General features: G+C 55.1%; 1 protein-coding gene and 1 pseudogene across 2 annotated transcripts in view; one reads left to right on the forward strand and one right to left on the reverse strand.

Moving 5' to 3' along the window:
• On the reverse strand, positions 1-16,479 carry LOC309890254 (adenylate cyclase type 10-like). Its single transcript, XM_082783939.1, has 24 exons — positions 16,291-16,479; positions 14,103-14,141; positions 13,593-13,736; positions 13,277-13,482; positions 12,721-12,814; positions 12,317-12,405; positions 11,557-11,748; positions 11,220-11,341; positions 10,613-10,689; positions 9,500-9,689; positions 8,498-8,550; positions 7,648-7,801; positions 7,225-7,417; positions 6,831-6,917; positions 6,091-6,374; positions 5,287-5,423; positions 4,501-4,632; positions 3,678-3,932; positions 3,195-3,533; positions 2,926-2,977; positions 2,456-2,678; positions 1,978-2,085; positions 1,659-1,840; positions 1-997 (listed from the first exon to the last, which is right to left on the reverse strand). Exons 1-24 carry the CDS (start codon positions 16,307-16,309, stop codon positions 817-819), a joined length of 3,552 nt encoding a protein of 1,183 aa, XP_082640065.1. The 5' UTR covers positions 16,310-16,479; the 3' UTR covers positions 1-816.
• LOC309890255 (delta-1-pyrroline-5-carboxylate synthase-like) overlaps positions 16,425-20,500 on the forward strand; it is a 27,446-nt pseudogene continuing 23,370 nt past the window's right edge. The window contains exon 1 of the transcript in view: positions 16,425-16,799. The product of the transcript in view is annotated as a delta-1-pyrroline-5-carboxylate synthase-like (transcript). The remainder of the gene's footprint in view (positions 16,800-20,500) is intronic.

Here is a 20,500-nt window from a genome sequence, read left to right on the forward strand (position 1 = left end):
CCTAACCCTAGGCAGTGCCCTAGTCAACACCCTCTTCCAATACCCACCCCACCTAGGCTCCCATAAAATAGTGCTCACAACAGAAACCTCTTGATAGTCCTTGACCTTCTTTGGCAGAATTTTCACAAACCCACTCAAAAAGGGAATCTAGCTTAGAGCTTGGGGATATGATTTAGCGGAGGACTGTTAGTGTTAGCTCAGAGGTTGGACTCGATGATCTTGAGGTCTCTTCCAACCTAGAAATTCTGCGATTCTGTAAATATTAATTCGGAGAAGTTTTAGCATCTTCCCCATCTCAGTAGCACATATGAAGCAAGGAGTGTTGCCTACATATTCATTCTTAATCCATCGCTCTCTAATTTCTAATCCCATGTTTCACAACGAGGAGCAGCCCAACGATCAAGCGCAGCAAGGACCTGGGCCAGCACCCCGGAGCCCATGTGGGCACGCCTCGGGACGGAGCAGCCCACCTGACCCTGCGGGGACTCTGGAACGCCCCCCCACCGTGGCCCTCCCCTCCTCTGCTCGCTCTGCACTATGGCAGCTTCCACCGTCCCAAACTGCCCATGCTGTCTCTCTCCAGGTGCCCACACAGGTTCCGAGGGAGCCTTCAGACCGCCTCCCTGGTAAGGCAGCTTGTGCTGACGGGCCTGCTTCAGTGCCCCGCGTCTCTTGCTGGGGGAGCAAGCTCTCCTTTTCTGAGAAGAACTTGCTTCTTATTTCCAACCTGAACCTTCCCTGGCAAGGCCTGACAACCACCACCATAAGAAAACAGATGTTTTACTAAGACACACTGAGAAAAGCAGGGATGGAAAGTCAGTTGTCGGGGTGGGAGTCTTCTTCCTGAGAGGAGTCCATTCTCCTGTCCACGTTGGCTTTCATGCGAGCTGCCAGGCGGGAGAACCTCCGTCCTGCTGATGTGCCCTCCAGGCTGTAGAGGTGCCCCAGTAAGGAGAGGCAGCGGGTCTGCTGAAGCATCCAGGCTAGCTTCTTCCTCCTGACACACAAGAGAAACTGCTGAGCCCAGAGGCGCGGCTGTAGAGCACCAAACCAGACTGGGCAGGGGAAAGTGGGGTGGCAGCTGAGACACGTACACCTCCTCAGAGGAAGGGAGCTGGTGCTGGAAGGGCTGCTGGCACGGAAGTGGGCAAATGAAGAAGTGCTGCCAGGGGCAGCCAACCGCTACAGAGGGTGTGCTGGCACTACAGCACGGGGGGGGGGGGAAGTGATGCCAGGCACCAGCAGGAGAAGGACTATCGCAACTCTGAGCCTTCTCCTCATCACGCCCTTCCCCCCCCCAACCTTAACCCAACCCCATCCCATCCCTTGAGGTCACTGCCTTCCTTCCCCTGTTAAGCCCGTCCTCCCTGTTCACATCTCTTCTCTGTTCCCAGCCACCCCAGCCTCATCCGAAACGTGCCAGCAGGTGCATCCCTCGGCACAAGCTGCTTTCTATGCAAAGGCCCAGGGACTGCACAGGGGGGCAGTGTGAGGCTGCACTGGCCCCTGTTTGACCCACATGTCGTGCCTTAATGCCTCGGTCCTGCTAATGAGCTATGGCACAGCTTAGGCGTGGCCTGAAGTCCAGGCAGGCCTGGGCCTGAATGCCTGGCACCAGAATACTCTTCCTTTCCCACGCTCTCCCTTCTGCTGCTTACCGAGCCTCTAGCAGAAGAGAGGGTGTTCTTCTGTTTGTGGCACAAAGAGCACCCTGAAACCTTTCCCACAGAGACTTGACAAAGGCTCCGGCGCATGTCTGAGGGAATCGCTTTTTCAGAAGGCTCAGCGCCTGCCTGGTCGTTTTCTTGGCCAGCCCCACGCATCCTAGATTACAGCAGACCTGCACAGGAAGAGGAAGCCATGCAGACATGGACCGCTTTCCCAAGCCTCTCCTCCTGCAGAGGCTGCAGAAATGTATAAGGGGCTGGCCATAGCAGGGACACCCCCTGCAAGAAGGGCGTCACCCTGCCGCTTTACCTCCGCTTTGAGGCTGAAGAAGGTCACCTCCTCAAAGCAGTCTAACACAGTTGCTGTCTTCCCCATGGAGTTCCTCAGGACCTCCGCTTCGTTGAGCTTCATAAGGGCCTTTGAGCAAGCACACAGGCAGCAGGTGAGCATCGGTGCAGAGCCCCCAGCTAGCTCCACCCTTCCCTCTTGCCTCCTGTGGCACCTGCCTTAGGAGGGCCCGCATCTCCCCATGTGATCCCTGCCCTAGCACAGTGCCCTGTGGGCTCAGAGCTCAGGCACCAAGGGAGCCTTCAGACTGCCTCCCAGGTACTGCAGCTTGTGCTGACGGGCCTGCTTCAGTGCCCCGCGTCTCTTGCTGTGGGAGAGGCAAAGCGCAGGAAACAGTCCGGCTCTGCCCCCACTGTTTCTTTTGGGAGGCCCCTCAGCGGGCGTGTCCTGTTGCAGTGGACTCCAGGTGCAATGCGTGCTGGCAAGCAGGGTCACTCACCATGTAGCTGTTGGAGACGTGCAGGTAGGCAGCCGCACACTCCAGCAGGTAGTAGAAGGCTCGGGAAGCATTGCCTGTTGCCACATAGTGGCGAGCCAAAGGCATAAGCACTGATTCAATGACGGCTTCGCATTTGCAGGAACACTCGCCACCGTCCTTCTCTTTGGTCCTGCTGGGCTGCACACTTGTCCATTTGCCCTCTGGTGGAAACCGCTCTGACGCTCTGGTCAGAGGCAGGTTGCCAGGAAAAGAAGAGAGCAAAGAGCAGATGAGCATCACCTGAGATGACCCTGCTCTCCCTACGGGTAGCAACAAACCCCTATTTCCTGCTGTCTCATCCCAGCTCCCACCCCACAGCCAGCCTCCTCCTCCCAAAGCTGGAGTCCCAGCCAGCAGCCAAATGGCAGAGCTCCATCTGTCTCCTCTGGAGCTCGCTCGTTTCCACAATCATCAGAACCTTGTCTCCTCACCTGAACTCCTCCTCCGAGAAAGCCTGCTGCGGCTGCAGGGCATTTGCACTACCTGGGAAGAAGAGAGCGTGTCAAGGGACTCCCCACATAGCCCGGGCTAAGAGCTGCAGGCTTGCAAGGGTCCTGTCGAGCAGACCCAGGGCACAAGAGCTGCGGTGATCGTCCTTGTCCCCTGGCTTATCCCTGGTGTTGGGGACCCGGTGGGCCCCAGCCTGCATGGGCCTGGACTTCCAGAGGGAGGGGGCTCCGCTGCACGGCACACAGCCTACCTTCAGGGGTGTGAGTCCTGTCCTTCTTCAGGTGTTCTCCAGCGAGCACCAAGGCCTCCCAGCTGTGCCAGTCATCCTCGTCAGCAGAGCCCCGGCAGTTTTCCCCATCCTGGGGACTGGGGACGGCGAAGCGGTGGAAGGCCACAAAGTCCCCTCCGTGGCAGCTCCGGCATTTGTGCGCGTGCTTCTCCAGGAAGGCAGCACACTTGCGCTGCGTGCTGGCCCTCTGTCTCTTGGGCCACAGCTCGTAGGCTGCCTCCTGCAGCAGCGGGGCACAGAAGGCCAGAACGCCAGCCTGCTGCTCCGTGGTCTCCTTGCTTGTAGACGGCCTCTCCACCCCTGCAAGGCAATGGATGGTGGCCTCAGCCAGAGTGGTAGAGACATTCCCAACAGCCGCTGGGAATTTCCCTCTGCACAAAGCTGGTGGGGGAAGGCCTCCTTCAGCTACAGCGCTCCTGGGTCTACGTTACTGCCACCACTTACCGCTCCCTGCCTGCTGAGAGGTGGCCGGCCCCTCTCGAGCATCTTGGATGTCTCTGGGCACCCCTGTGTCCTTCAGCCACTTAAGGATGTTGTCGCTCACCAGCATGTCCAACAAATAATTCATCTGCTGCCTGGTGCAACTGGGAAGGATGTGAGCCAGCAGCTGGGTGGTAAACACTGGCCCTATGATGGCTGCAAACTTCAAAACCATCTGCTTCTGCAGCGTGATCCGGTCCAGCTCAGCCAGTGCAATATCTGTCAAGAAGAAGCAAATCGTCTCTCTCTTTTGTGTCCCGGAGCCTGAGCTTGGAGAGGCTGGACGGTTCCACCACAGGAAACAGGGTAGACTTTGGCCTCTCTTCCTCAGGATGGCACCTGGTGGGCAATTGGAGCCCAGGGGAATGTCTTCAAGATGGCTCCACTCCTCTTGCAACCACAGGCCACAAGGCCCAGGGATAAGAGCTCCTCCACCACGGATGGGGAGGGCACGATCCTGCGGGTACATGCGACCCGTGATGCGACCTACCGGAGCTGAACTAGGCTGATGCCCAGCAGCGCACACAGAGAGCAGAGAGCGCTTTCACCACCTCAGAGCTGGACTTGGAGCTCCCCACAACTGCTGTGGGCCTCACAGCCGGCCCACAGCCCGGAGGGGGACATCTGTGTCCTTAAGCACAGAGCTCTGTCTGCTCAGACCAGAGTCGCCTTCCTGGCAGGGCCCCCCAGGCTGAGAGGGTGCTTCTGCAGCATGCTGATGCCCAGCCCCTCTCTCACATGCACCCCAGGAAAGGACCCCAGCACAGCCACGAACTCAGCCCCTCACCTTTCAAGGCAGCCGGCAGCACGGTGGTCTCCAGGCTGACATCTGCTCTGACGGTGCAGACCCTGCCACTGTTATTCCCAGCACTGGAGCTTGAGGTGGCTGAGACAATGGGTGAAGCCTCGACTGCAGAAGCTGGGAAGAGAGAGAGAGAGAGCATGAACAAGGTGGGGCAAGTCCAACCTGTCACGGTTGGGTGCGCTTCATGGCCCGCACCGAATGCGGTCAGTGAGCAGGGCAAACCGGTTTCCACCGCAATGGTTTTGTCTGCATTGCCCTTGCAACTCTTTTTCTGCCTTTGGACCAGCTGCCCAGCTGTACTGAACGAATATCCCGCAACAGAACGCAGCGGTTGCTACCTTTGACAGCGCTCCCTCCCACAGCCAGGGAAATTGCCAGTGATAATCCAAAAGGCAAAGCCCATGCAGGCTGTCCCCAGGGCAACAGCACTCTGCTTGGCATTGCTCTTGCAATTACTGCTCTTGCGTTACTGCCAAGCTCCTCAGTTCCCAGCGCCTTTGCGGGCATTTCTGGTTTTGGATTACACTTTCCCAGGTCTGACCCTCTCCTGCAGAAGGGCTTTCTTCTCGAGGGAGCTGGTGGCTTGCCAAGGTGACAGCAAGGTGTGCAGGAGCCCACACCTCAGCCAGATCAAGTTCTGTCCTGCTGCCAGATCGGACTCTGCCCAGACTCACTGGAAAGCCACAGGACACGGTCGTGTGTGTGTGTGTGTGTGTGGGGGGGGTGACGTGCAACAGCATCTAGCCAGTCCGCAACAAGAGTGCTTACCGATCAAGCCCTCCCAGTTGTCCTCTACTATTTTGTCCTGCCTCCCAGTGCTGAACAAGAGCATGTTGTTGCGACGCAGGCAGCGCAGCAGTTCCTCACAGTAATATGGGATGCCAGAGCTTCTTTGGATCAGGAACCTGGGCAGGAGCAGACCCAGCAGTGACCAACACCAGGGAAGTATGGTGCAACACAGTTCTGATGGGCGGGTGGCGAGTCACTCAGGCCTCACAGGGTAACCAGCCTCTTTGTCACAGCTACGGCTCACTTCAGAAGGGGGCGGTCCTCCCACTGGCTTGGGCGTTTGGGACCCCTGACCCTACACTGTTTGCTGGAGTCCATGGGGAAATGGTCGTGGGCAATGTCCAAAGCACAACACAGCAAGCCTGATCTTCCCTGTCCTCAGGAGCCCAGATCTGCTCCGGCAGCTGGCTGGACCCCTGCTCCTGGGAATCCCTACTGCAGCCTGGCTACATTGGTCAAAGCCTTTTTCACACCTCAGCCACGCTGAGGCTTGGGTACCCATCTCCCTCTGCTCTCCTCTCTCCTCTTCTCTCCCTTTTCCTCCCTGCCTTGCCCTCCCTCCTCTGCAACAGCAAAGGGCTGTCACTGCCCACGTGCTGCGTCCTGGGAGCTGCCTATTTTTAGCTCACACCTGCTGTGGCGAGTCTTAAGGAGAAACCCAGGTCCTTGCTGGAGTCAAGGATGCTGCCAGAAGGCCCCGTGCTTCCTTTCCTGCGGGGCGACTTCCTTCCGTGGCAGCATAGGTCCAACCCCTCCGGAAGAGCTCCGTGGCCTGCAACATACCTTGCTAGATCCCTGGGGATGCTGACCACTCCAAGGTCCTGGCAGACTTTCTGCACCACAGCTGCAGGTTTCAGCTCTTCCAGATGAAGACAGCTGATTCTCTGGGACGTTGTGCTGTCTGCTGCAGCTTTGAAAAAGCTCTCCGTTCTCTCGTGGCCAGGAGCTAAGCTCATCACCATAAAGAGCGTGACGCTTTGGAGCACGGGCCACATGACAGTCCAGGAGGCAGGGTCGATGAAGTGGGCGTTGTCGATGACAAATATGCCAAATTCTCCTCCAAGGGTCTGAAAAAAGCAGATGGATCTGTTTGGAGTCTGGCGGATTCTCAAGCATCCTCTAGGGGAGGAGATGCAGCCTCTCTCTCCGGAGACGGAGAATACTCAGAAGTCTCTCCCCAGCCGCTTCCCTCTTCAGAAGCTTACTGGCTTTTCATTTCTGCGAGACTTTAAGGCCTCCTGGAACATCACTTGCCCTTCTGAAGAAGGGAGCTTGGGCAAAGGAATGCAGAAGGCGTCAATCCTCCTCCAGGGCACATACCCTCCAACTTAACAGGAGGCGAGCTACGACGAGGCATATGGGGAGGGTGTGAGAGGGGCTTCTGGGAGGAGGGGCTCCTGGGCCCTGAAGGGCGGTGACCCTGGCACATCGTCCTGCTGCCCACTCAGGCTGTTCTGATGTGGAGCCTGCAGCGGGCAGGGTTGTTTTCTTTCTCTGACCCAGGTAGAAGGAGGAACGCTCACCTTCTGTAGCACTTTCCTACAAGTCTTCTGCAACTCCCTTTTCCTTTGAAGGTCATGCATCTTGCAAACCTCGTCTGAGATGGCAAACTGGACAGGAAAGCAGAGTCAGAAAGAAACATCATCCTGGGACCAGGCATGCCTATCCACCAAGCTAGACGGCAGAGCAAAGCGCCTCTGCTTTTGCATGAGGTCAGCGCAAGCCTCTCTTCACTGGCCTTTCCAGGGCGCTGACCAAGACACCTGGCACATGCACAGGACATGAAGTCACCACAGACAAGGAGCCTCCCTGGACCCACGAATCAGAACGGGGTGCTATGAGCACTGCAACTCCCAGCCCAGCAGAACACCCAAACAACCACCAGACTACCTCAGGAGGCCTCCCTCTCGCTCTCACCTCGACGAGGAAAATGTTGTTGAGGAGGCAGTAACTGCTCTCTTCTATCGCCCCTTGGAGCTTGGCCTGCAGGGTGCGCTGCCGGTCCTTGCACGTTTCACCCGCCTGCAGTCCCAGGGCCCTGGCCACCAGCATACAGACGGCAGAGAAGGGCTGCCTCATGTTGGCCTTGGTCAGTTCCATGGTGACAACCCTGCGGTGCAAAAGCAAAAGGCAGTTGAGCTGCAGAAAAGGCCCCCAGTAGCCCACGCCTGCCAAGACAGGAGAGTTAGAGACTCACGCTGCCTGGTTCTTACTGCAAAGGAACGCAGGGTGCACAGTCCTGGGGGTGTGGGCGGAGGGCCAGGCACAGGGCAGAGGCATCGCAGTCTTCCACGAACGTCAGGGGACGGGCGTGGGAAGGGGCTCAAAAAACCCACTTACCTGTGCCCAGTGGCCTGGCCCAGAAAGGCCAGCTCAGTAAGTAAGTGGCTCTTTCCAGAGCCCAGAATGCCTGCGTACGCCAGGATGCGCGGCTGTCCCAAAGTCTCATAGGCCTTCAAGCTGCGTTCAAAGAGGTCAATCTCCACCTCCCGACCTGTGAAGACCAACCAGGAAACAAGCTGTTGCAGCATGCTGAAAAGCAGGGCAGCATTCCCTTTTGCTGGCACGGCGGCTTCCCTCCACCACGTCAGCAAGCCTGCCTACACCCAGGCCTCCTTCCAAGCCCCTCATCTCAGAGCCGCCTGCCTGCTGGCCACACGGCGCAGCTCCTAGGAGCTCTTTCCCCTCCGCTTCTCCTCCCACAGGCAATGAGATTCAGCCAGCTGGACGCAGCTCCCCACACTGATCCAGCCCAAGACTGGAGGGCACACTTTGAGGCACTGCAGGCAGCTGCGCCCAAAAGGCATGCCAAACATCTCACTGCACCCTGAGCCCCAGAGCTCTTGCCAGCACCCTGTAGCTAAGGTGGCGTCTTCGGGCCTGTTGTGGTTTTGGCTGCGATACAGCTCCTTGTCTTCACAGGAGCTTGGAGTGTGCTGTGATGTGCTGGACTTGCCACCAAAGGAACGCCGAGAACACACTGAACTCTTGCCGAGCAGTGCTGGCACAGTGTCAAGGCCTCTGCAGTTTCTCATGCTGCCCCACCAGCCAGCAGGCTAGAGGAGGGAGGAAGGGAGCGAGCGGCTGTGTGGGGCTCAGCTGCCTACCGGGGTTAACCTCCAGCAAGGTGCACTGCTTTGGGCAAAGGGAAGCAGCTGGGGTTCTGAAGAGCGAGGACTTCTCTACCTACCCAGCAAGGGGCCATAGTCCGACCTCTTCTTGGTAAGACCCATGTCAAAGATGCTAGAAGCGGGAGAAGACAAAACATGAGTTTCACTTAGTTGTTCAGAAGCCAGGGAATATAGAGCCTGCTGTGTTAGGGGAGGAGACCCGCCGCAGGTAACTGCTTTTCTTTCCAGCAGCATGCTGTCCGGAGCATGCTCCCCGGCCAACGTTCGAGTGGACATGCCAGGACAGCTTCAAGCACGAAGAAGGCCAGCAGCCATGGCGGGACAGCAGAAGGTGTTGGGAGTCCCTCGCCAGAGGCCAAAACCAAAGAAAGCCCAGATGCGGCAAAGAAGCCAGGGTGTGCTGTTGGCTAGTAGACTGCTCTGCCACCCTGGACAAGCAAAAGAAGCCTCTTGGAAAGGAGGACCTGTGTCACTTAGTGGCTCAGGACACCAAGCACCTGGCACCTTTGGCTCAAGTCTTTTGATAGTTTTCAAGAGACAGCAACGTTAACATCCAAAAGGTCCTCCAACCCTGGCCCGGAGGGACAGCTGAGAACTGAGCAGGCAGACAGGAGGAAGAGTGGCCCAGTGGCCCACCTTTCCCCAAGGCGACATGACTGACCCAAAGCTTCCTGCGCAGAAGGAGCTGGGAAAAAATTCCTCCTTGCATCAGAATGACCTCTGCCTTAGCCTTGCACATAGTGGAGCAAACACAGGGCAGGGAGGGAGCCCAGCGGAAAGCCGCTTGGACAAAGCCTGCATGGCTAGCGTGCGTCTCCAAAGCCAGGACAACCTTCTGCACCCCACTGGCGTCACTCGCAGCTCTCTTAGCAGCAGGAGACACAAGGGCAGAAAGGCACAAAGCAGACCCATGCCAGGCCTTTGGATCTTCTTGGCCACAGGGAAGGGATGTCTGTGGGAGGCCAGGCTGGTCTCTTGCTGCACAGCTCCTCTTTACCGGTCAAGGTTGCACCCTTGGCTTCCCCTTGTGGCCCCATCCAGATGGCTCGGAAGACACTCACCACTTGTCGGTGATCCCCACATATTGATAGATAGCGCCGGGATCTGTAACACCTTTCAACTTTGTCTTCGGCAACTCCTTGAAGAGGTAACTGGGCAGGCGAGAGGCCTTGTAGGTGTCTTCATCACAGGACACCAGCCTGGGGTAGTGCACCATCAAGCGGGCACCCCAATTCACCTTATGGCCAATCACTGCCATGGAGAGAGAACACATTGACATGGTTAGGAAAGCAGCCTTGCCCCACCCTTTAAGGCCAAGGGCTACTTCCCCTTGTTGTCCATAGGTGCATGCCTAGTGCACTGCACCAATGAGCACACACAGCAAAGATCTTTTAATTAATTCATTATATAAATATATATATATTATATAATTAAATATTTTATTATATAACTCTGCAGAGTCAGGTGCTTGGCGATCTTCCGCAAAGCCAGCACACCTCTGACTTGAATCACCGTTACTTGTACACAGCAAACTTGTGAAAGCTATCTCTTTGGGTACTTCTGATTGGCTATTACAGCTCACCTAACTTATGTCTCCTGAGTTTGCACATTACAGAGAAAGAGTGGGGGCTGGGGAAGTGGGGACACATCAAATCCCACATTAGCATACGTTAGCATTTTGATGGGTACGATTTTTAATACGTTTATGACCCTTAATGAGCAAAAGGTTACTACAGATTAGTCTGGAGCTGTTGTTCTCCTCCTTGTTTTCACCTTTTGTCCCTTATCTCCCTTGCTGCTGCTAGCTCAAGGCTACCTGTCTCTCTGTTCCCTTATTCTCTCACCTAAAAGACTATACAAGCTATAGAAATACTACACAAGCTACAGGACTCTCTATATTCTTCAAGGTTTCCTTGTTTTTCCCAGCTTTGGGACTACACCCTCAGGCACAGGTCAACCCCGCAGCAGGGCAAGCTGACCCAGCGGGAACCGCAAGTCTCTGAGCCCATTCTCCCACCTCAGGTCGAGACCTGTGACATCTGGGCCGCTCTCGGCAGGCTGTAGCATATGTGCTTGCCCCAGCCTTCCCATCTCTTCATGATGGATGTGTGTGTGACAGGTGTGCTTAAGCACACCCACGCCAGCCTCCCACTCTTCAGACTAAGGTGCGGTACCTGTATGTTCAGCCCTCTCCGGATGGCCACAGAGGCCGTAGAACATCGTCCCGCTGGTGACCCCAATAGACATTGCCCTGGCACACAGGGAGAGAAGTGCAAATTCAGTGGTGCCCCAGGCGCAGTCCTGCTCGCCCCGCTCTGCCACTTCCCACGTCTCCCCTTGGCACCAACCAGGGACACCTGCTGTCCCACAGCCGGTGTGTGCCTCGGGGACTTGGAGAGCTCGGGGCACCACACACAAGGGACGTGGGGAGGGTGCACGCAAGACGGCTTGGACCCTTCCCCTGAGGCCCGATGGCTGTGACCTGCAGCAGGCCACAGCCCCTCTCACTAGTGGAGGAAAGCAGGTGCTACCCACAGAGCACCTACAATGCCAGCGACTTTGAGATTAGGCCAGAGCCCTGTTCCTGGCAGGCTGTGCTTGGAGGGACTGCGCCTGGCTGCCGTGAGCTAAGCCCAGGGGCCACCTGCTGCCTCTCAGGGTGCTGCCTCAATCCTGCCAGGGACAAAGGAGGCCAAGCCAGGAGGCCACGTCTCTTGCTGGTCATCCCCCTTGCGCTGTCCCAGGCAGCACGCATGCCCTGCAACACCGCCACACACTCACTCAAGTTTCCTCAATGATCTGGAGCACGTGCTGAAGATCTGAAGAGCGCTGTCCAAGGCACGGGTGCTCTCGTCATGCAGCTTTGCTCCAGACATTCCGAACACACAGAGGAATGTACAGCCCTGCAGAGGACAGATGCAACACATCTGGTTACAGTGCCTATGGCCAGCAGCTAATGCCGTTCCACTGCAGTCGCCAGGGAGACCAGTAGAGCTGCAGGTCAACACAAAGCCACAGAGGACTGATCCCACCAGCAAGGCAGAGCTGCTCCTCAGTCCCTCTCCACTAAACAGACACAGGCCACCCTCTGGGGGTGGGATTGCTCCCCCACGCTCACCTTATCAAACAGAAGGCTTTTGTTGATTTCACCCTTGTGAGGACTGATGATTGTTGAAATCATCCTGTTGGCATCACGGAGGCCCCTCTGAAGATCCAGTAACCTGGCCTCTGCAGAAAACTGCAGCTGGATAAAGAGGCTGGTGACTGGCCGTAGCTCAGACCACAGGTGCAGTGGCATATCCACGTCCAGCTGGAAGTGAAGAGCACGACAGCTTTGCCAGCCTGTTCTCCCGGCGGTTCCTCTGGGCCCGTGCCACGTACCGAGGGAGAGCAGGCATGTTGGCAATACCAGGTACTACTGGAGGAAGGGTAAGTCCCCTGCTCGGTGCCAATCGCAGGCCAGCCTGCGGCAGGCAGGTCACAGCAGAGTCATAGCACAAACGACAGAGGGGAATGTTCCAGCAACACTGCATCTTGTGGCAAGTACGGATGCGAGGGGCGACCCTCTGGCACATCCCAGGGACTTGAGCAGACTCACCCCCTTGTCCTCGCCTCGTGCCCACAGCACGTCCAGAGCAAGAGTCATGGAAAAGACAGAGGCAAGTCCACCTCCTGCCACCCGTGCCTCTTTGAGGAGCAGCACAAAATGGGCAGTTGCCTGGCACGTGCAGCACCAGTAAGCCTGGCATCAGGTCCCCTGGGTTCCCGCCCCAGGGTGCTTTTTCTTCCATTTGTCTGTTTTCACGAGAGCTCCACCCATGCAATGCACACCTTCTTCTGCCCTCCCAAAATGCAGCCTCCAGCAGCAGCGGCCTTACCTTCCTGAGAGGAGCTGCTGGTATGTACTTCTGCATCTCTGCTGCCACTTTAGGACCATTGGACACGAGAAAAGCTGGCCTTAGGTGCCCTAAGGGAAGCAAACGCAGGCCTTCACTGGCAGGACGGGACTACAAGGGGGTTGAAAGACGGGGCTGGCACTGGGCAAAGCAGAGCAAAGATTCTTTGGCGTTTCCTCCTGCTCCCCTCTGCAGCTGCTTGGCCAGAGCCATCCCCTGGAAGGAGGGGATGGCAGCGACAGCCTCAGCTGAAGCACAGGAGGGACAAAGGCACGAATGCTGACTGAAAGGTGGAAGAGGGCAGGGGGAGTTCCTCCCTGGAACTCTGAAGCAGGCAGGCCCCATTTTTCCAGCCAGTCTCAGAACACGGTGAAGCAGGGACTCACCTATCCTTTCCAAACGCTGCATCTTCACGTGTTGCTCAAACTGGCCTGCAGCATCTTGGCGTTCTGATCCAGACATGTGCTCCATCCTCTGAACCTGCAGACACGCAGAACAAAAGTACTGCCGCTGGCCTCCCCAAGGAGCCCCGGGAGACACAGCCCGCCCCTCCACTCTCACTTTCCAGAGAAGGGCAGAACCTCTTGGTGCAGCAAGCCCACCTCTCTGGATTTTCAGCTGGGACGGAAGTGCCTCTTCAGAAGGACCAGAGCCACGCAGGCATCACCCAAGCATGCCCCAGCTCTCCAGGACAGCTGCGCGACCCACGGGGGACATTGCTGGTGGGGCCCACACCCTTCCTGTGCTTCCCTTGGCCAGTCACACCAAGCAAGCACTACCCAGAGCTACCCCTGAGGTGGAAGGGCAACTGCTTCAGCTCTCTACCAACCCTTACAGCTACAACTCTCTCCACGTCCAGCGCCTCAGCCTTCTGGCATCTGCCTCCTTCCCTCTCAGGTGCAGGTCTTCAGAGAGGCTCTAGAGGCCAACCTGTCCACCTACCTTCAGAACCCGTTTGCCACCAAGAAGCCTGGTCTGGATCTTTTCCTGCTCACACAGCTTCCAGCAGGTGGGCGAGACAATCACTTCACTTTTAACCGCAAGGTTTTGGGCGTTCATAACTTCCTCCAGGGCCTGGCTGCAGATGAAGTACTGCTGATGGTACCTGTCTCCAGCAGCCAGTACGGTCATTTGCCCTGCGGAGATCCCTGGGGAGAGAGCAAGAAGCAGCATTGACACCGGGGAGCAGAAGCAGTCAGCAGCACTGGAGAGTGCCAGGGCTGTGCACGTGGCACAGCTGACCCTGCAGCGCCCATACCTATCTTCAGGTGGAGCTTCTGACCCACGTGTGTGTCACGACTGCCATGCTTCTTCTGGATTTGTTGGCAACACTGCAGCACCAGGCTGATGGTCTGAGGCAGCTGAGCTTCTGATGCTCTCCACAGCACCAGCACAGCATCCCCTGGGGAAAGTGAGGGGAAGGGGAAGGCTCTCCTGAGGGACAGCAGCAAGTGGCCAGCCGGCGTGCAGAGGAGGACGGGCTTGTGGGAGGGCATCCTCCTGAAGGACAGCACCCTGGCCACAGGGACCCCTCCCCTCTGCCAGACCAGCCACAGCACCAGCCAGGGCAGCAGGGCAAGAGGGTGGGTGGCGGGGGGACCCTCTGCCCAGCACTCCTCCGCAGCTGCAGCAGCCCAGGGACGCCACCGGAGGGATTGCTGCGTGGCCAGAGAGCTGCTCCATCAGGCCAGAGCACAGAGCAAGTGGCTCCCGCGGGAAACACTGCACAGCAGCAGGACATGGAAGCAGCCTCCTCCTAAGGACATACCTCCAAACTTCAGGATGTCTCCTCCGAAATCCAGCACAACTGTGGAGAAAGAAGGGAAGGCAGAGTTATGGGGCGCCTTCTTCCGGAATCCGTGGGGCAAGCCACCTGTAGCCACAGCCCTGGCCCCTGTACAGCGAGTTGGGAGGCCACACAAGCACAGTACGGTGCAAGCTGGAAGGCACCTCTGGAGAGTATCTGCTCCAGTCCCGCACCCCGTCTCCACTCAAGCCGAGCCACTCAGAGCCACCTGCCCGGGGCCACGTCCAGACGCCTGGTGAAGATCTCTGAGCGGGGACACTTGCAAATGCTGCCAAAGTGGTGGCCACCACATGCTCACGGTCAGAGACGTCCCCCAGGATAAGGGGCTCAGGAGGGCCACACACAGATGTCAGTGCGAGCCTCCCTAGGTCACTGGCACGCTGGCACTCACTGGATGCCCCCAGCCTGCCTGCGGTCCTAATGGCACCAAAGCGGTGTTCCATCGTGGAACTGCAACGGTCTCTCTGCAAGCACAGAGACAGATGCTGAGAAAGCAGGTGTCCCCTTGCTCATACGATCAGAGAATGATCTAGGCTGGAAAAGGCCTTCGAGATCATCAAGTCTGACCATCCACCTAGCCTACTGAGTCCCCATCACTAAACCATCTACCTTAGTGCCACGTCCACACATCTCTTAAATAGCTGCAGGGACTGGGACTCCATCGCTTAACTGGGCAGGCTGCTCCAGTGCTCAACCACAACCTCCTTGAAGAAATTCTTCCCAGTACCCAACCCAAGCACAGCCTGCCCCAAATCGAGAGCCTTTCCTCATGGCCTCTCTCTTGTCACCTGAGAAAAGAGACCGACTGCCTCTGCGCTGCAGCCTCCTTGCAGGGAGGTGGGAAGCGCAATGAGGTCTCCCCTCAGCCTCCTCTTCTCCAGACTAAACAACCACAATGCCCTCAGCTGCTCCTCGTAACTCTTGTTTTCTAAACCCTTCAGCAGCTTTGATGATCTTCTCTGTACACACGCAAGCAACTCAGACATCCTTCTCGTGGTCAGGGGCCCCGAACTGAATGCAATATTCGAGGTGTGGGCTCACCACTGCCGTGTCCAAGAGCTATCACTTCCCTAGCCCTGCTGGCCACACTAGTTCTCATGCAGGCCAGAATGCCATCGGCCTTTCTAGAGACCTGGGCACGCTGCTTGCACATGTTCAGCTGGCCGCCAAGCAGCAACCCCACATCCTTTTCTACTGGGCACATTTCCAGCCACTCTTCCCCCAGGCCTATGTGGCTGCATTAGGTTGCTGTGTGCCAAGCGCAGGACCCACCACTTAGCCTGGTTCAGTGGCATGTGACTGGACTTGGCCCAGCCTACCTCAGCAAAGCCTTCCCACCCTCAAGCCAGTCAACCGTCCCGCCTAACTTGGAATTGTCTGCAAACTTACTGATGGAGGGTGCATTCAATCCCCTCCTCCCTCCTGGTCACTGATGAAAATGTTAAACAAAAAAGGCCCTGGTAGAGTGCCCTGGAGAAGGCCACTGGTGTCCAGACACCAACTGGATTGAACCTGGATTGAACTCCGCTTGCTAGGACTCCTTAAGCCCAGCCGTCCAGCCACTTCTTTACCCAGCAAACAGTATGTCTGCCCAAGCCCTGAGCAGCCAGTCTCTCTGGGAGAATACTGTGGGCAGCAGTGTCAAACGCTTTATAAAAAGCCAGGCAGACAATGACCAGAGCCTCTCCCTCCTCTACCAAGTGGGTCACCTTGTCGTAGGAGATCAGGGTAGTCAGGAGGCACCTAGCCTTCAAAATCCCGCGCCAGCTGCTTCTGATCCCTCCATTGGAGGCATGTGCCATGTCACAGCACTCAGGATCACCTGCTCCGTAACCTGCCCTGATACTGACATCAGGCTGATGGGCCTGTAATTCCCTGCAAAGTCCTTCCAGCCCTTCCTGTTGCCTGGAGGCACGTCTGCCAGCCTGCAGTCCACTGGGGCCTCCCTCATCACAGTGGGCAGCAGAAGAGACCTGCTGCGCTCCTCCCTTGCCACGGGAGCCCCACGGCTCCCACTGTCCCCCCAGGCCACAGTGAGCTCCACAGCCCTTCCAAGGAGGCAGGAGCAGCTGGTGCAGCAAGGCTGCCTCTGCCCTCCGCAAGCAACCTCAGGGCCCCATATACAACAGCCTGGCAGCATGGCTCTTACCCTCCAAAACGTCGCTCATGTAGTCATTGAGTGTTTGTGCCAGCTCGTCAGCACCTCTGTCTGTGCCGCTCTGCTGGACACACTTCTCTGACAAAGAAGTGAAACCTGCAGGAAGAACAGGCAGAAATCAGGACATGTCTACGTGGGCCACAGGGCCTGGCAGCCAGTCCCATGCTGCCAAGCCTAAGCGCCTGTCAGTCGCTGCATCGCAAGAGAAGCCAATCCGTGCTCTCTTTAGCCATCACAGCAGGAGTCCTCAAGAGCGACAAGATAGCTGTGCCATCTACGGGCCAGGGCCCCCGAGGGCCTGGTGTGTCCCAATGGCTCGTTTCCGGGGAGGCTCTACCGTGCCCAACCCACCTGAAAAATCCGCTAAGAACAGCACTCCCACGATAAGCCTGGGGATCTGGCTGTCCCAGGTGAAGTCCTCAGAAAGAAGATCGGGGAGGAGCACGCTCCCGTTCTCCATCTCAGAGTACGGGTACTTCCCCTCCCAGGCAGATGCTATGGTCAGTGCCCTGTGGTACCGGGGTACCTCAGCAGAAGACAACCATGCCCAGCTGGGAGGGAGGAGATGAAGACCCCTCAGCACCGGACGGTGCAGTGAGCCTGGGGCCTTCTTGAAGGACAGTTCGGTCTCTGCCACCATGGGTCATCACAATCACCTGGTTGGTAGGTGATGACCTGGTTCATAGGTCATCGCTTAGTGGCTGCCCTCCAGCAACACGGTGGGCTAACAGTACCATCCTCCATAGATCAATGCCTGCTGAGCAGCAGCCGCTGTGACCCCGTACAAATGTATAGAGCTACTTCTTCCAATGAGGTTATTAAAAAAAAAAAAGGAAAAAAAGTACAAATAGGATTAAGACTGGAAGAGGGTAAAGAACATTCATATATTCATGACAACATTCACCACCAGAACCTTCCAGAATGGTTGCTCAGTTCTTCTGTTCTGGGGGGGTGGTTAGGGGCTGGTGGCAGGGAATGCAGGCTGCTGGTCAGTTAAGTCAGCGGACCACTGACACAACCAGAATGAAGAATGCTAACACATAAATAAAATTCAGAAATTATTCTATTCTGGCTAGAAAAGTTGTTTCATGTTGCTCCATCCATCCAAGAGGAAAGGTTGAAAACAACAGTGGCAACGTGAAGTTTAAGAGAAGAAGAGATAAGGAGTGAAGGATGGAGGATGAGGATGGTAACATAAGCAGCAAACGGTGGTTAGTAATTAACCTCTTAGAAGATCACTAGAAAAGAGATATTTAAGTAGGAGATTTGTTTTGTTTTGAAAACACTGGCTTGTGCTTTTAAGGGTCACCGATTACCTGAACTGTTTGCAAGGTCACTGCTTGAAAACTGGAAAACTTGTTCAATAAAATTAACAATTCTGTATTTTGAAAATGGTATGGTTTAAATATTAAACTTCATAAATGTTCTCATTTGTGTATTACATTTATGAATCCAGTAGTTCTTAACTGAAAACAACCAAATGTTTTCAGTAAGGTTTAATAGCAAATAAATGCATTTCAACTTTCCAAACTCGTTTTTCAGCAATTTTAGCCTACTGTAATTCCAATTACTTGATTCAAATCATGCTTCAGTCTGGTGTAACAACAAAATCAAGTTTAACTTTCATTATTCCATTATTGCCTAACATTTTCCCAGAGTAAACGTAATTTAGATGGATATAAAAGACACCGCATGTAACCAGCACAAAAACAGTCACTTCATTTTAAATGTGCATAAAAAAAAAAAAAAAAAAACAACAACAAACCACACAGAAACCCAAACACATGAATGGTTAACTTTTTGTTCCCTTTTTCTCAGACAAAACCTTTGCCTTACTTCGGAGAGCAATGTCTTGATATCTGAAGGAGCTCCCTCCTTGAAGTCATCCATTCCTAGAGTCAAAACGATCAGTAATTCATCTACTCACAAGCATCTTTTCTGCTCTGCTTCCACAAATTATGTCTCATCTCAGAGCAGAGCCATGCTACTCTACCATGTTATTATACCTTCAGCTGGGATTTACATGGCTGGGATTGGTGTGCTTTTAGACCAGCAAAGATCATTCAATACATTTGTTTGACCTCCTGCGTGCTACAAACCACAGAGTTTCACCTCAACATTCCCACATCAACCCTGCAGCTCCCAGTTCAGCTATTTTATGGTTTATGATTATATATATTGTAACTATATATAGTTACAATTCCAAGGACAGCTTGCAACATAATTATTCAATTCAAATTACAAATAGGTTCTCGGGCCCCCATACTACCTCATTCAGGTTCCAGGTAGCTGGTCCATAATGCTGTATGATTCTTTCAGGAGGCCATTCATTCTCTCCCCATTCTTGGGCACTACGCCCAGCTAAGGAAGCATCAATAGATCGTTTTACTCTATTCAGATAAAAACAAACAAACAAAAAACTCTTTTCAGCTGGAATTAGCTCAAACCTTTCTTTACATAGAAAGAAAAATCTAGGAGCGTAACAGAATGACACCAGGCAGAATGACAACTCCCAGAGGGAAGCCCTACAGTGACAGCGAGTCAGAACAGATGATCTGTGGCCACCCCAGGGACAGACTCAAATGCCATGACCTGCGACTGAAAGTGACCGCCAGAACTGGGATGATGGACGCATAGAATGCTTGCCTTTAAGACAAGAGACCGGAAGGATGGGCAGTGCAAACCCCTTAAGAATAACGCTTCAGAAATGAATTCCCCAGCCTGAGCTCCTGGTGAAGCCCAGATGACTTCCACAACAGTGACGATGGAAACAGACACAATCTGAAACCAAATATGCACAAGACCCAAAACGCATCTGCTCTTTAAGCTGTGACTGCAAGACAAGAAGTGCTTGGATCAGCCCTGTGATCACAGAATCACAGAATTGATGACGAAACAAGCATTTAGGACCTTTAGTGTGGCTACCAAGTTGCCCATCTAATCTGTCCAGTGGAAGAAGGCGATGAGGATATCAAAACCTGAGGAGCGCGTAACACATAATGATCATATCAGGAAACATTCGATACAAAATAAAAGTTACACGCACGGAAGAAGTGATCCCTTTAAGCTCCTACTGCAAGACAAGAGGTGCTCAGCTCCCAGTTGAACATCAGCGTTATTCCGATGAGGTCAAGTGTTCAATACCCTCAGGATGGCTTCCCCAGGGCCTGCCGAGCACCAAGAGCAACAGCACAGCACAGACAACAAGCTGGGACTGCCCTGCCTGGCACGTGTTCACGCTGTACGTGACAGAACTCCCCACACATCATCTCTGCCTGACCTGATCAATCCTGAAAGGCCCCATCCGCTGCAATGACTTACAAGCACAGACCCTTGCCCTATGGGTCCATTCACAACCCCAACTCAAACATAGCACTTGCCCCCCCAGCTTAGCTTGGGAATGCTGGGAGGCAGGTTCCATCCTCATCAAGGAACACAAAGGCTAGCCAGGACACTGCTTCAAGCCTAAGGCTCCTCTTCACCTGCAGAAATAAAGTGCCATCAGGCACCAGCACGCCAGCCAAACTTCTTCCAGGGAAGCACCCTCCTCAGAAACAAAACAGTAGTCAACTGACCTGCTCTGCTACTGAAATCAGATAGACACCCCCTAGACAACTCCCTGCCTCCCCCTGCCAACACACAAGATTTGCCCCTGAACTTAATTCTCAGGGCTCAGAATCCATCCTCAGTGTGGACCACAGAGACCAGCTAGGATGTTCCCAGTACCTTCTTCATCCCTGGAAAAGAGGAGTCACCCAGAGGTGGACCAATAGACTACCAAACCAAAAACAATGCCCGTTTTCCAACTTTTCTCCACTCACCTTCCCAACCCACACCCAGCGCTTCCATTCACTGTGCCAAGCCAAGCCCACGGGGCTTAGATCAAGGAGAAAGAACAGACAAACGTGACAATCCATAAAACGGTCTATACCCACTCCTCTTCTTTCATCCCCTACCGCAAGAGCCAAGAAGCCCCAGACCCGTGTTCCCCAGCCCAGTATCACCGCTTCGCCCACCTAACACCCCAAAGAGATGCATCTCCAGCATTTCAGGAACTAGAACTGCTGACGTCTGGCGCGCCTCAGAAACGTGGCAGGAGACGTACTCTGCTGTCGCAAGGTAGTTTGCCCAACAGGCAAAGCAGACTAACACAGTCCACTGACCAACTCAGGGCCCACACTGCTGTCCACTCACCCTCGTG

The sequence above is a fragment of the Aythya marila genome (genome assembly GCF_965140915.1).
Source record: "Aythya marila genome assembly, chromosome: Z".
In the NCBI taxonomy this organism is placed as follows: domain Eukaryota; kingdom Metazoa; phylum Chordata; class Aves; order Anseriformes; family Anatidae; genus Aythya; species Aythya marila.

Excerpts from the sequence above, each read along its gene's own strand:
- LOC309890254 (XM_082783939.1), bottom strand. Across the intron at positions 13,483-13,592 it reads GAAGCTCCACCTGAAGATAG|GGATCTCCGCAGGGCAAATG; the intron begins GTATGGGCGCTG and ends CTCTCTCCCCAG. Across the intron at positions 5,424-6,090 it reads ATCCCCAGGGATCTAGCAAG|GTTCCTGATCCAAAGAAGCT; the intron begins GTATGTTGCAGG and ends GCTCCTGCCCAG.